Source organism: Diceros bicornis, chromosome 3 (assembly GCF_020826845.1).
Source record: "Diceros bicornis minor isolate mBicDic1 chromosome 3, mDicBic1.mat.cur, whole genome shotgun sequence".
Classification (NCBI taxonomy): Eukaryota; Metazoa; Chordata; class Mammalia; order Perissodactyla; family Rhinocerotidae; genus Diceros; species Diceros bicornis.
The window spans coordinates 26268846-26282444 of record NC_080742.1 but is presented as its reverse complement, the minus strand read 5'-3'; the positions used below and the strand labels follow the sequence as shown (position 1 = coordinate 26282444).

At 39.6% G+C, this 13599-nt stretch overlaps 1 protein-coding gene across 9 annotated transcripts in view; it reads right to left on the bottom strand.

The window, feature by feature from the left end:
* Nucleotides 1-7616: 7616 nt before the first annotated feature.
* The window catches only part of ADAM22 (ADAM metallopeptidase domain 22), a 215805-nt gene continuing 209822 nt past the window's right edge, over nucleotides 7617-13599 (bottom strand). For all 9 annotated transcript variants that reach the window (XM_058524953.1, XM_058524944.1, XM_058524962.1 and 6 more), the window contains 2 exons: nucleotides 11310-11433; nucleotides 7617-7727 (listed from right to left, as the gene is read on the bottom strand). In XM_058524953.1, coding sequence (XP_058380936.1) covers nucleotides 7707-7727; nucleotides 11310-11433 — 145 coding nt within the window. In that variant the 3' untranslated portion in view covers nucleotides 7617-7706. The remainder of the gene's footprint in view (nucleotides 7728-11309; nucleotides 11434-13599) is intronic.

Sequence of the window (13599 nt, the reverse complement as noted above, 5' to 3'; positions counted from 1 at the left end):
ACTTCAAAACTGTTTCTTGGTCTGTTTTTCTTAAAGCAACTAGCTAGAGCATGGGAAAGCTGTGAGCTCAAAGTTGAATACTTCAGTTATTTGGAGAATTGATTAAGTTGCTCAAATCATCCCTACTCAGGATTTAATTTTGGAGCTGTGTGCTTCAAGAGATTCATGTTTTATAAAGAACTTACACCCTTTTCAAGCACTCCCATAGGTATATGGCTGCAAGAAGCCTGGGGACAATGGCATAGACCTGCACCACAGCAGTCATATTTAATGAATCACAGCTCTCACTCCCAGTGGGCCAACATGGAGTTAGACTCCACTTAGCATGATGTTCCAGATTGTACTGTTTGTTAGTCTATGGGATGGCATGTAAGCTGCAACTTCTCCTGTCTCTGAACCAGACTTTGCTTTTGCTCAGCTGAGTGTGTTACTGTTTCAGGGTTCATCTTAATGAATTATTATATGCCTAGAATATTATAAATATAAGAAATGGAGCTATATGTAATCACCATAAATTTTTTTAACCTAATAATAAATGTACAAACCCTTAGTCAATGACTTCTGTTTCTCTCACATTAAAATAGTACCTTGATTACTTAAAACTACTATTTTTCCTTAGCAGACTATGAGCTGGAGTCAAGGAAATTGCAAGTGCCAGGATAAAGACTGGCGGGTGAGATGACTGTTGGGGAGATGATGAAACAGCCAGGGGAACAGTTTTTTAGGCAATGAATTCAGGAACCTAGACTGAGCCCCGTGCCTTAGAGTCTAACACAAGTGAGCTTATTAAATAAGCACCACTGCCTTGGCTCTAGGACAGGGTACAGGAACTGGATCCTTGTTAGCGTCAGGGAGAAAGTGTTCATGAGGCAAGGCAGGTGGATAAAGAGAGGAGACTCCGTTTGCCACCCAGCTGAGGAAACTGTCCAACGAAGTGAGCATTCAGGCTTTACTAAAGGATCGTTGTATTGCTTATCAGGCTGATGGTCCCTTCTTTAGGACAGCATGGAACAGAAAAGAAACAACACCCTAACAAACAGTACCCGCCATGAACAGAGAAACAGTGGTTGGGAGAAAAACAGGATTAAAGGGAGTCATGCATCAAAATTGCATAAATCTTTTATTGAAAGTCACTTTATTGAGGTTACAATGAGAGTAACATAGAAAACTGTGGTATCTTAGTAGCCTCAGAAGTGAATGAAGCGCCAGAAATCTGACCTCAAGTTACAGTGACCTTTAAAAAGCAAGATTTTGTTTACCTACAATGTAAGAACAACTTTATAACGAACAGCCATAAAACAAATCACGCTTGCTCAGGAAAGCGGTTGCCATATACATTTCAGTTGGTGTTTGCCAAAACCCAGTACTTTTAAAAATAGCTTAAGAACCTGAAATGCGGAGTAGCAGAGAGACTATACTGTTAAAATGAAGCCAATCTAAGTATATACACGTGATTACCTGGTTACCAAAAGTGAAACCATGTTGCTATTAATACTTCCCCACGAAGTGGCTTCCACTGTCTGTGTAGATGAGACATCACCCCTCGAAGATGATACATGTGGAAAACACTAGCGCAGACCTACACTGGCTAACATATAAACTGCTATGTTTAGGTAGAACGCCCAGTTTCTAAAAGAAGTGTTTCTGGGATGCTAGATTGGAGGGGCAAGTCTCTTGCAGCAAGTTAAAAAAAAAAAAGGAGTACATGCGTAGTTATCCTGAATAAACCTGTTGTTAAGCACTTTTGAAGTTAGTGTAAAAAAAAAAAGGTTTCCATACAAAACAAAGGTGTTGGGTCATTTTTACCCATTAAAAGACTGGCTATTAGAATCACAGTTTGATTTTGTGCTGGATTAGAAAAGAAAAGGGGTTTCCAATCAGGCAGTGATACACATGTATAATTTAGCAGGAACTCTTGTATTATTACTGAATAAATGTATTCACATCAGCACTTTCTATATTGTGTTATCTAGTATAACTTAGCACCGCTGCATTTAAAGATTTGGGGCTATTTGCACTGTTTTAGAGCTTGACCATCAAAACACAAATCCACATCTGAACCTTCATAAAGAGGCTAAGCCCCAAAGTAAATGTTGATTAGTATTATATGTATATATAAATTTTTTTTACTTGAAAGGAAAATGCACTTTTCTTCATTAACTCTTTGAAGACTTTACTGATGATTTTTTAAGCACATTATCTTAAGATTTCTAGTCTCATTGTATGCCTTTTTTTACAAATAAAAACTAAAACCACCTTCCCTGGTTTTGATTTCAAGGATACCTAAAAACATAAAATGATGATGCCCTTAAGCAAAACCCTGCAAGCCTTGAAGCCCCTCCAGGTACGATACATGTTCTATGAATAATGCAACGGACACACCAGGCAGGAGTGACTGACTGGCCCCTCATGGACTGGACCATGAAGTAGTTATAGAGCTAACAGTAAAACTGCAGAGCACACAGGTCTGTCGTAGGTCCTCAGCACCTCTCTCTCCACCGCACCCCCAGTGGCCATCTGTGCTCTAGTGCACGCTTGGCTTCTGAGCTCTTTGGATGGCTCTCCATTCTGCTCCTATGCCAGGACTAAATGCCCCATGACCTCCCAAAGCTCACTGCTTATCTCCCTCCATCCTGAAACACACCCTGAGGACCGATCTCTCAATGACTTCCAAAGTTGCGTAATCCCTGCCCACGTGCCGATGGCAGGTAACTAGAGGTACCCCTCTCCCCCTATTCTGCACCCCTCTGGTTCTCCCAAGTGCCAGTTTAGGCAAAGAAGGGACTTACCTCCACGACAGTGACAGTTCCTAGTCAGGAGAAAGCTGACAGCTACTGAAGGGAGAGCGACTTCGGAAGCAGGAAGGGTCTGGAAGCATTTCTCAAACCCCACAGGGAAGACGCTTACTGTCGTCAGACTCTGGGTATTAAGGACAAAAATACTAGACGGGTTTTTGTGTTGTTTTTCTACTTATAATCTGAACCAGAAGATGCTCCATTTTGGGGCCCCTGACAAAGCAATGAAGAAAATGTGAATAGAAATATTCCCTGATTTCTAAGGTCCCGCGGCATCTTTGTTTGCTCTGCATCTGCAGGTGTAGAAAAGCCCTCTCGGAATTAAAAGCATCTGCCCACAGAGCATATGCTGTGAGCATGCGCCAACGGTTCTCAGCAGGTGTGGCTGCTCACACACATGCACATACACACACACACACACACACAGAGCCAGATGGGCTGTTGCCTCTCAGCCAATTTTCACAGGAGCGGGCTGCGCACCTCACAACCCAGTAAACAGCGGAAGCTGTTTGGGAAAGCCCTTAGCTCTTCCGTGCCGGAGGAACCCTGCTCATCCAAAATCAGAGTCATCTTATCCACTCAGAAAACAGCTCAGAGAGAAAAACAAAAAGTTTGAGCCCCAAATTTAGTCTTATTCCATAGAAATGTTTGCTTCTTATATATTTTAAGCTAGTAGAATCAGAATGAGAAATTCATCTTGACTCCATTTAAGAAAAAACAGTATTGGGGTGGCAGTTTTAGACAAGAACACAGAAGTGAAAGGAAAAAGATCACTAGGGGCATAAAAAATAGACATTATGCTGCAAATGGGAGTTAGAATATTTCAAGCAAAATTCACGCCCACTGGTAGGACGGCATTTAAAATACGCTGCCCCCGGGCGTCCACGGCGGTAGGCGGCAGTGGTGTCCTCGCCAGGCCGGGGCAGCAGCCATCTGCCCTCCCGTCGCTCCTTCACTCCTTCCTTCAGGGCCGCAATTTGCTCTCCCCTCCCCATACACTCTGCAAGCTACTCAATATCCTCCCAATAAATTCCCTTTCCTTTAAGTAAAATAAAGTAAAATAGCCTTCTCTTTAGGTAAGGATTTATTATCATGTTGAATAACACGAGGAAATATTTAAAGCACTAAATATATAAGTTAAAACAACCACGTGACAACAGGAAATAAAGAATGGATGAAATAAATGAACAAATTTGATTTTGAAATACTGAAAGAAGTGAGTAGAAATACCATATTTCCTCTGGCCCATAGGTAACTATAACAAGTAAAGAACAAAATCTAAAAAGGTAAAAGGTGAACTAGCCACAAGAGATCTGGGACAATGGACAGGACTAAATTATGCAAATCTGCAAGGGAATCAACAGGAAAAAAAAGAGACGGAAAATGACTTCCTTCTCTAGAAGTGCACAGAGTATCTAATTTTATCTTTTCAGCAACTTCTTTTAGAAACTCTATCAATCTTATGTTCAGAAATCTATGCTGGACTGATCTTATGTATAAACACAATTTTAAAAGCCTTTTTAAAGCAAGGGGGAAAAAGAGAGAGACTGTAGTGTCACGTAATAAAGCACCTAAATCAAACTGAAAAATATGTTTGGCGTTTTAACCCTACATTTACTTTACTAGTCAACTTTTTTTTTAAGGAACAGCACTTTAAAAAGACAGTTTCTTTAAAAAATACAGCAATTCCAGCAAATTGAAAGCCCTCATTATGCTCCACCATTTGAGAAGTTTATTCCTTTCCACAGGCTGCATGTGACCTGGGGATCAGTTTCTAGCTGGGAGTCTCCAGAGGAGGATGCCACTTCCTGTTTAAAGACAGCATGGCCAGACCGGTTAGTCTGACCAGTCAGCTCCTGCAGGGCTCCCTGCTACCCCACACCTTCCTTGCTGATGCTCTCAGTGGGGACATTTAAATGTTTCTTTAAATCAGAATTTACTACACTGTAACGACTATGGGTAAATGGAACATCTCAGGCAGCAGGCTGTCAATCTGAAGTCTTATCTATGCACAAAACTTTAGAAAGAGAGAAAAAAGGCATACAATGGAACATAAAGGCCAAACAACTGCTCTCCTCTGCCTAGTATAATAGTCCTATAGTTGACTGGGGGATACAGATATTTGTTGCATGATACATACTGCTATGTGGCCTCAAAGTTCCTCTACAAAATAGATATTCAAAAAAAATTAATAATGCTGTGCTTGTATTTAGTGCCATGGGTCCATTTTCCCTGCCTCAGTGGATGAAAAGTCATCAATATTTAGATTTAATACATCTAGAACACTAACCATGAGTGTACACATAGGTACATCTTGAAATTATCCATGGAGATTATAAACTTGTCAAAGAAGTTTGCAAATGGGCGTAAGAATGTTTAAACATTCTTAGATAGAGTAGATACCCAGAATAGAACATTAAAGGTACTATAAAATCATATTCTCTCTGCAAATAAAACACTTTTCATTTAGTTCCATATGAAGGTCATTACCAAGGAGGATGACTATAAATGATATACCTCCAGAGCAACCATGCCTCCCAAAGGCACATAATAATGATTTTTACTTGAAATAAGTAAAAATAATTGAGAAAGCGAGGAAAGAGAGAGGGGTGAGGGGATCTATTGACTATGTAGCTAACCATTTGTGGATTCTTTCAAATTAGGGCTTGTGTAACCATAACTAGGAAGCATATTTACACGAGGCACCTTACATTCAAATCTATAAACTCTTTTATAGTCAAAATAAACCTTATAACAATAGTATTTTACACACTCAACACCAGAAAACATTCAGTGCACATTAAAGTGATCTTGGTCAAAAGCCACTTATTTGCTACATCTTTAAATCTGTCTGCTCTCCTGTCCTTGGCTTGAACTATGTGACATCACCCAACACTCACCCGAACCTCTGATGAGATCGTTGTACTGTTACTGTAGCATCGACAATCACATCCCTTCCTGTCATGAAAAATGCTGTTTACACTTTATCATTTTGGATGATTAAAATGCTTTTCAAACGTTTTCAAAGACTTTCAGAAGAGAGGTCCATCACAGAAGACGTAAACACACAGAGTATAAAACACTGCCTTCTACCTCAGCCCTTCGGTTGGGCCATCCAAGATGATTACGCATGGAGGTGGAATGGATTTGTCCATGGACACTACTGAGAGAGATCAAATTTAGAGGATATTTCTGAAATCTTGTCTGCAGATTCCATTCCTCTCAAGAAAAAGAAAATGAGGAAATTCAGAAGCACTCTTCACATCAAAGCATTTGATGGATCCCATCAATTTCTGAGCTCACTAGGGTAGCCTCCTTCGGGAAGCTTTCTTTCAGAATGACAGAGCTTCATTATGACAGCTATCAAACTTTGGCTTTAAAGAAGGGGCATTAACACGGATTTGTCACTTTACTATGGATTAAAAAATATATAGAGTTCAAAACGTCACATTCTTTCCCTTGCCAGCTGTTTGAATAACTTCACAGTTGCAGCACACTTGTGGCTTTAGGTTTCTTTTAACCCTTTGTGGCCTGTTGAGGCTTCCCAGCCCAGCTGGTAGATCCTTCCATCATCTTGCTTCCAAGTCAGTGCAGAATGACCTGTTGGGACTCACGTCCCACGGATGATAAATATCCTTAATAAATAGTGTAAAAGTTGTTTTTATTAAAAGAAGTCATTCATCTCACAGATAAAGGTAGGCCACAAAGGGTTAGCATATTGGCAAGTTGAAAGCTACCAAGGCATCAGCAGCCCGTGGTCTCATGTGTCTTTGGTGCACTTGCTTAATGCCAGCAGGACACACTGCTGTGGGGCTCACAGGCCTGGGACGAGCAGATGTGCTGTGGTACTGAAAGGTAACAGCTGCTGAGGCAGGCACTGTAGCCCCGAGAAGGAAAAGGGACAGGCTGGAGGATTCCCAGGGGGCAGCTGGTCAGCAGCAGAGTGCCTGGAGGCAGGACAGCAGCTGCACTACTGGACTCCTGCCCCTGCGAGCTGTAAAGGACAGAAGTTTTGCTGGGCATTTTGTTCTTCTGTTCAATTAATTACTCTGTAAAACTGCCTCCAGACTGTGCACAGCTTAAAGGGATAGCACATGTTTTGGACAAATACCAATTATGGAGAGACACATTTACAGCATTGACCACTATATTTACAGCATCATCTGCTTATAATCTTTAAAGACCATCTGATGGATGAGGATGATGTGATTGTCTCTGATTGTTCTTAGGCATTTGGCAAAATACACTTGTGTGTAACAGCTGCTTTTTTTTTATTTTAAAAATGTTTACATATGTACAGTTGTCCTTGTATGCTGATATAAATATGAAAAGTAAAAAAACAAAACAAAAATAAAAATACATGTTTCAAGTTAGCATATGGGATATTGCCCTCTCAAAGCTTTAAAGTCCTGCAGAAAAATCTTATATGTCTTAGCCCTGCATGCTAGTTTCTATTATGGGATGTTGTTTCCTTAAATGTGGAAAACAATAAAGAGAAGCATCATGCACATAGCATTACTGTCTATAATGAGGATGTGCTTCAGAATGTCAAGTTCTGAATCCACTATTGTCCCTTAGGAAACTTGCTACATTTGGGTCATGTGAGTTAATTTAGTGATATTTCTACGTATATCTGTCATGCGGATTATCCATTAACATACCAGTACCTTTATGGTTCCGTGTTATAATGTAACATTTCAGCAGTTCTTTTCAAGGTTCAGTTAAATCCTAAGCCAATGACAAAAAGTAAATGGTATCCAGATGTGAGACTTGGCTTCCTCTCCTCTGTGGCTTGTCAGAGGGTCTTCGTATCGTCTGAAGAGCAGATAGATTTGCAGTGATTCCATGAGGCTGGGTTTCTATAAAAGTTGAAGTAAACAGTTTCGATGTATCACATGTAAACAGTTGATCTTAAATGGATGTCTCCCATAGCTGCACAACAGAGAAAAGCAAAATTGCACACTGTGAAAGCACGAAACAAATATTTTCTGAGCTATGAAGATAAAGATTTGGTGATCCCATCCATACTTACGTGACTGTGGACGCACACTTTTGTGAAGCCTAACAAATGGATAAAACAAACAGTCTAATTTTTTTTAGCTCTCTCTTTCCTCTAAACCTGTGTCTCAACCTTTTTAACAACTGCCACCTTTTAATACAAAAAAACTTCACATCCTCATTTAATGTTACTCGAAATTTTGAATAAATTAAATATTGTTTCTCAAATGAAATAAAATAATTTAAATGTTATTTTTTTAAACTACACATACCCTTCTTTTCCCCAGGATTCTCAAACAGCCAGCTGGAGCAAAGATTCTCAACCCAGCTGCATATTTCAGTGATCTGGGGAGGTTTAAAAAATCCCACTGCCTAGGCAGCACACCAGACCAACTAAAGCAAAACTTCTCTGGGTGGGACTCAGGCATCAGTATATTTTAAAAGCCCTTAAGACAATTCCCACATACAGCCAACGCTGAGAACTACTGTCTTAGGGAAGTGTGATTCCACCAACACTACCACCACCCACTTAAAAATCACTGCCCTAGGCCTATGACCAGACTATGCACTCTCCAGTTCCATCACTACCTCCTAAAAAACTGTCCTCTCTCAGGAGCTGACATGTCAGACTAGAATGATGCATCCAGGGCAGGACGTGCATTCCCTCACCTCTTCTCTTCTTGCCTCTGCCACCAGCTCTTTACACTGGCCCTGTTCATATATAATTTCTACAGTGTTCAGTAATTGCCTTAATAGACTGAAAACAACTTCAGCACGATCAAATATGAATGCAATTCAGTTCACCAGAGAAGGAAGGCCAGTTAAAAAAAAAAAGCAAAATAGAAAAGAGATCAAGCTAATAAAATATTTCCAGGCAATATGATTTGGGTATCATTATTATAAATATGAACAAAGAAATCCTAAAACAGTGTGACTTAGGTTGCATCCAATTTCCATCCAAATTCCATTCTTATTGGAAATCTGGGGTATGTCATTGTATACCTAATGAGTTTCAAGGAAAGAAAGAGGAGAAATAGCTAAGTGATTAGGTGGATGTTTCTATATTGGTTTCCCTAATATGTCCTCATGAATCTTCATGGAAATCTTGTTCTGAATGCCCTTGTTGGCTACTCCACAAGGATTGTGGTAAAGCTGCCTGTGTTATCTACCTTAGGTCTGCTTTATACATCCTTTTCATTAAAAGAGACACCCATCTTCTCACTCTTTGGAAACGAAATCTCTCAACTGTGAGGATTTGTGTGTGTGGATGACACCTGTTGTGGAGACAAGTGAAAATGAACAGTTAAACAGGCGGTTTGCAGGGTGTCTGAGGGAAAGAAGATCTGGACTGATGCTCAGATGACGGTATGGAGCAGTAAAGAGTTCAGACCTCAGCTTCAGTGAGCCCAGTTTCCTCACAACTGGTTATGAAGATTAAATAATAAGTGATAGCTTGCAGAAAGAAGAGAGCAACAAAGGAATGAACTCAGAAAACCTGAAGGTCATTATCCCAGTGAGGAAAAAGGAGGAAAGAGCTGGCAAGCCATCACTTTTAGGAATAGGCATAACCTTGGCCATGTCTAGATGGCTGTAAAAGAGAGGTCACTGATATAAAGATCTGCTTGTTTGATTCTCTACAGCCCCCAGAGACAGGGGCTGCCCATTCTGCAGGATGCTGCTACATAATCATGTGGATGTTCCACAGCAGACAGAACCAACCAGACCTCTCACACAACTGTCCCAGAGGCTTCAGTCTTCATAGTCATCCCACTCAGCCCAGGGAAGGAACCAAGGGCCAGCCATTTCTTCTGGGGAGCTGTCATTTTCATGGATTCTCTTGTGGGAACATCTCCAATAACCTGCACCCTGGAGTGACAACAGTGGACTGTCCCCAACTAGACAGAGGAAAACAGCAGTGTAGGCAATTTACTGGGGGGGCAAAAGTGGGGTGTTATCCTTTGACAATTCCCTGGAGGAATGGCATCAGCCTTAGATTTCATTACCACATACGCATATCATGAACAACTGGATGTACAAACAAGTCTTTTTTTTTAAGGCCAGAAAGCTGAGTGCTGGGAATCTGAGTTATCTTCTTCTTTTCCATCTTTTACCATTTCCCATATTAACACATGAAGGTAATTTTTTGTATGATTAACAAAACACCACTGATTGTTTTTAAAGTCTGTCTGATTATAGTGATCTAATCAGGTTCTAATGAATTGTGTTTTCTTACTGACTCTGAGTTGATCGAGTTAAAATTTGAATGAGCCATGTTTACTTTGAACCCCGTAATTTAAGTTCAAGATCAGAGAGGCTCTGAAATATCTTTCAAACGAAAAAGCCTCGGAACCCAGGACCCACTAGCAGATAAATGTGTCCAGGCTTTTAAAGCTTTATTTTATTTTTTTGCAACATCATTTCTGAGAAGATCAACATTATAGTGTAACTGACCACAACAGAGCCTGGACATCAATAAAAGTAATTATTCTTTAGTTCTATCTTTCACTTAAGCTTCGGAGGACTGGTCTGCCTCTCTGAACTCGACTATATCTTCAATTTCACATGATGGATGTGTTCCGGGAATGTTGTGAGACTGAGTAGAATCATGATTAAAACATAAAAGAGGACTTAGTATTTAAATGAAACTTCTGGCGAATCCTATTTTTATAAAAACAATCAACTTCATATGTTTTTATTTTTAATTTTTTTATTTTTAATTTTTGTTTATTTATTTTTTTCCTCCAAATCCCCAGTAGATAGTTGTATGTCATAGCTGCACATCCTTCTAGTTGCTGTATGTGGGACACAGCCTCAGCATGGCTGGACAAGCAGTGCGTCCGTGCGCACCCGGGATCCGAACCCGGGCCGTCAGCAGCGGAGCGCGCGCACTTAACCGCTAAGCCACGGACCCGCCCCTCATATATGTTTTTAAATCTGGCTTTTTTAAATATAGAAAGTTGCTAAATTTCACCATACCCTTAGCCATACTCTTTTAATATTACAGATTTTCAAGTCCCCTTTCCTCGTATCCAAATTGCACTCCGATCTCCAAGACAGTGATCTGATTTTCTGTTACAGGTTCCTATTTCTAAAATCCTATTGGGTGTTATTAGCCAGTGAAAGGCCTGAGTAAGCAAACTGGGCATGGAAATGAGGCTAGTTTACTTAATCTCTGGCATTTCCAGGTATATCAAAAAACTGATAAAGCAAAATACATTCTCTGTTTTGTCTATTCCAGTTGTAATATGTTAGCTACCATGAATAATAAAAGATATAAATATATAGCAATGAATGATTAATAGATCCCAAATATTTCTAGAATTTATCAATGCAGTAATTAAACTAATTTGCAAATAAAAGTCTGAGCCCCAAAGCTCCAAGAATCTTCTATTTTTCAAATTTAATTTTTTCATTTTCTTGTGAATAAAGAAAAATGCCTCTCTCTTTTAAAACATGAACTCACAGATCAACGATAATGACCGGGGATGTTAGTGTACGGAGGAGGTTTCCACATACCCTGGCACTTTGTCGGTTCACTTTCTTCTCCTCGTCGGGAAGTGGAGGCATTGGGTAGGGGTATTTTCTGCTGGAGGCAATAGACCCAGTTGATGAAGAAGGAGACTTGGCAGGAGATAAAGTCCTGAGATGTTGAGAACACATGAAATAAATATTAAGTGATTGCCTAATATCTTTTTCAAATATCTGAAAAGTGGGTTCAGAACAAACTCTCTGATTTCTACTGTCATAGGCCACTACTGCACAGGTTTAACTACTGGGAGATACTCTGTCATTCACAACACTGGAATGCTGGAATTTTGTCTTTCTAATTTCATAACTGCGATGGTTTGTTTAAACGTTAGTACACAGAATCATACTTTTTAACTAGAAAGCCAATAATGAAGTTTCCTATAGAATAGCTAAAAAGCTAAAATGGAGGAGGGATAAAATTATTCTAAGAGTTCATAATGGTGAATTAAGTGTACAACATATTAATATTCTGCCTTATTTTTACCACTTAATGTAAAAAATGGTTTTAGTACAGTAATTCCAATTATATTTTTAAGATCTGAAAATATACACAATTGACACATATTATTAGTTGCTAAGTCACACACCAGTTCACACAAAACCCATGCATTCAGAGGCCAGTGTGTTAGTTGTGAAAGAACAAAGGCAAATACAGGGGTTTTAATAATAAATTAGTAAACATGCAAGCAGTAAGGAGTGCAGAGTTCCAGCCAAACAAAGAGTCTGATGAGAACATACAAAAATGGTCTGATTAGTCCCTACCATCAGCATTTCTGGACAGGGGAGGATTCTAAGCCATAGAAGTAGGTCCTGATATCCCACGTAGGGTATACTTGACATGTCAATAAGGTGGCTACACTTTAGTGACTGGAATTTTACTCAACTAAAACAAAACACAAAACCCTTCCTATTTGGATAATGTGTTCTCTTCATCATGGAGATACTCCACATGAAAGATCTGTGTAAGCTCTTGATGTATTATGCTGTTCTTGTTTGATTCTGCATGTGCAGTGGTAATATTTGTGATTAAGCTGAGCACACTGGAAAAGCCCATATTTGCTACCTTGTCTTTAAAGTGAAAAAAACAGCTGAGAGTGAAAAGTGTCCACTTACACCGTATCAGTGGAAAAGAGATGTGATAATTTGGCGGTAGCTATCCAGTCACAAATGTTACCACTGCTCAATTCACGTGAGAGCATCAGTACTTATTTCATTAGGAGGCACCTCACCTGTGCTGAGTGACTGAGCCTAGGAGTGTTGGTGGTGGGGTAGCATTGGTTAGGGGCAGATCTACTGCCTGCACTGCACGCAGCAGCATAAAGATGTCTTTTTTTCCTCCCTTACTTTAAATTTTGGTCCCCATCCATATATTATCCTTTGCTCTGGTTCTGCCATAGTTTTCAAAACAGTTTCTATTTCATAGACACTGAATTCAAACTAAGGTTTGAAAATAATTTTTCCTGAGATCCAAATAAATAATTCTTGCTCAATTTTAAGAATCAAGGGTGATTCAGTTTACTTTTAATCTGTAATTCCTAATGTTTCCTCTATTTTTGGAAAATGTCCAGGACGACTCCTCAGTGTGAACTGTTAGAATATTGTGGCTGTTTGACTTCTCTTGTGTTAATGCTTTCCACTGCAGAAGAGATGGGTGGAACTAAGCATATTAGTACTTCAAATCCTCTAAAGTACTATTAAAGCAATGTACTACTGCATATTTTTCTAATTCAGAAGTTAATGATTTTTTTTAACCTTAGGAAAACATTTCAAATAGGACTATGATCTGTAGGAAACAAATTCAGTATGTGTAGAATGAGGACAAACTTTCATATTTAGGTATTAAGATATATCTTTCTAAAACAAGGGATATTAACCTGGCTTTGGATTTTTAGCCTAATCGCTACTGATAAGATACCCAAATTCAGGAAAGCTAGTTAGGTACACAAACGAATAACTAAATCTTGTTTACTTCAGGGGATCATGCAAAACGAGTCATCTTTTTAATTTGCTATAGTGTGTGTGTTCACAGCATGAGCTGTTAGCTTACAGCTTCAGTCACGCCAGCTGTTCACTTGGCCTTGGGTCCAAAAGGCCAGCTTTGTACCCATACAAGGCCATTCCAAAGAGGGGTGATGAAGTCCAGTCTTCCCCTCTAATATCTCTCCACGGCCATAGCCAATAATAAGTTGAAACAAAAACAGGAGGTATTCTCTAGAACCCCAGAGAAATGGCACATATACTACTTCTCACATAAACACACTCGTTAACTGACACTTTG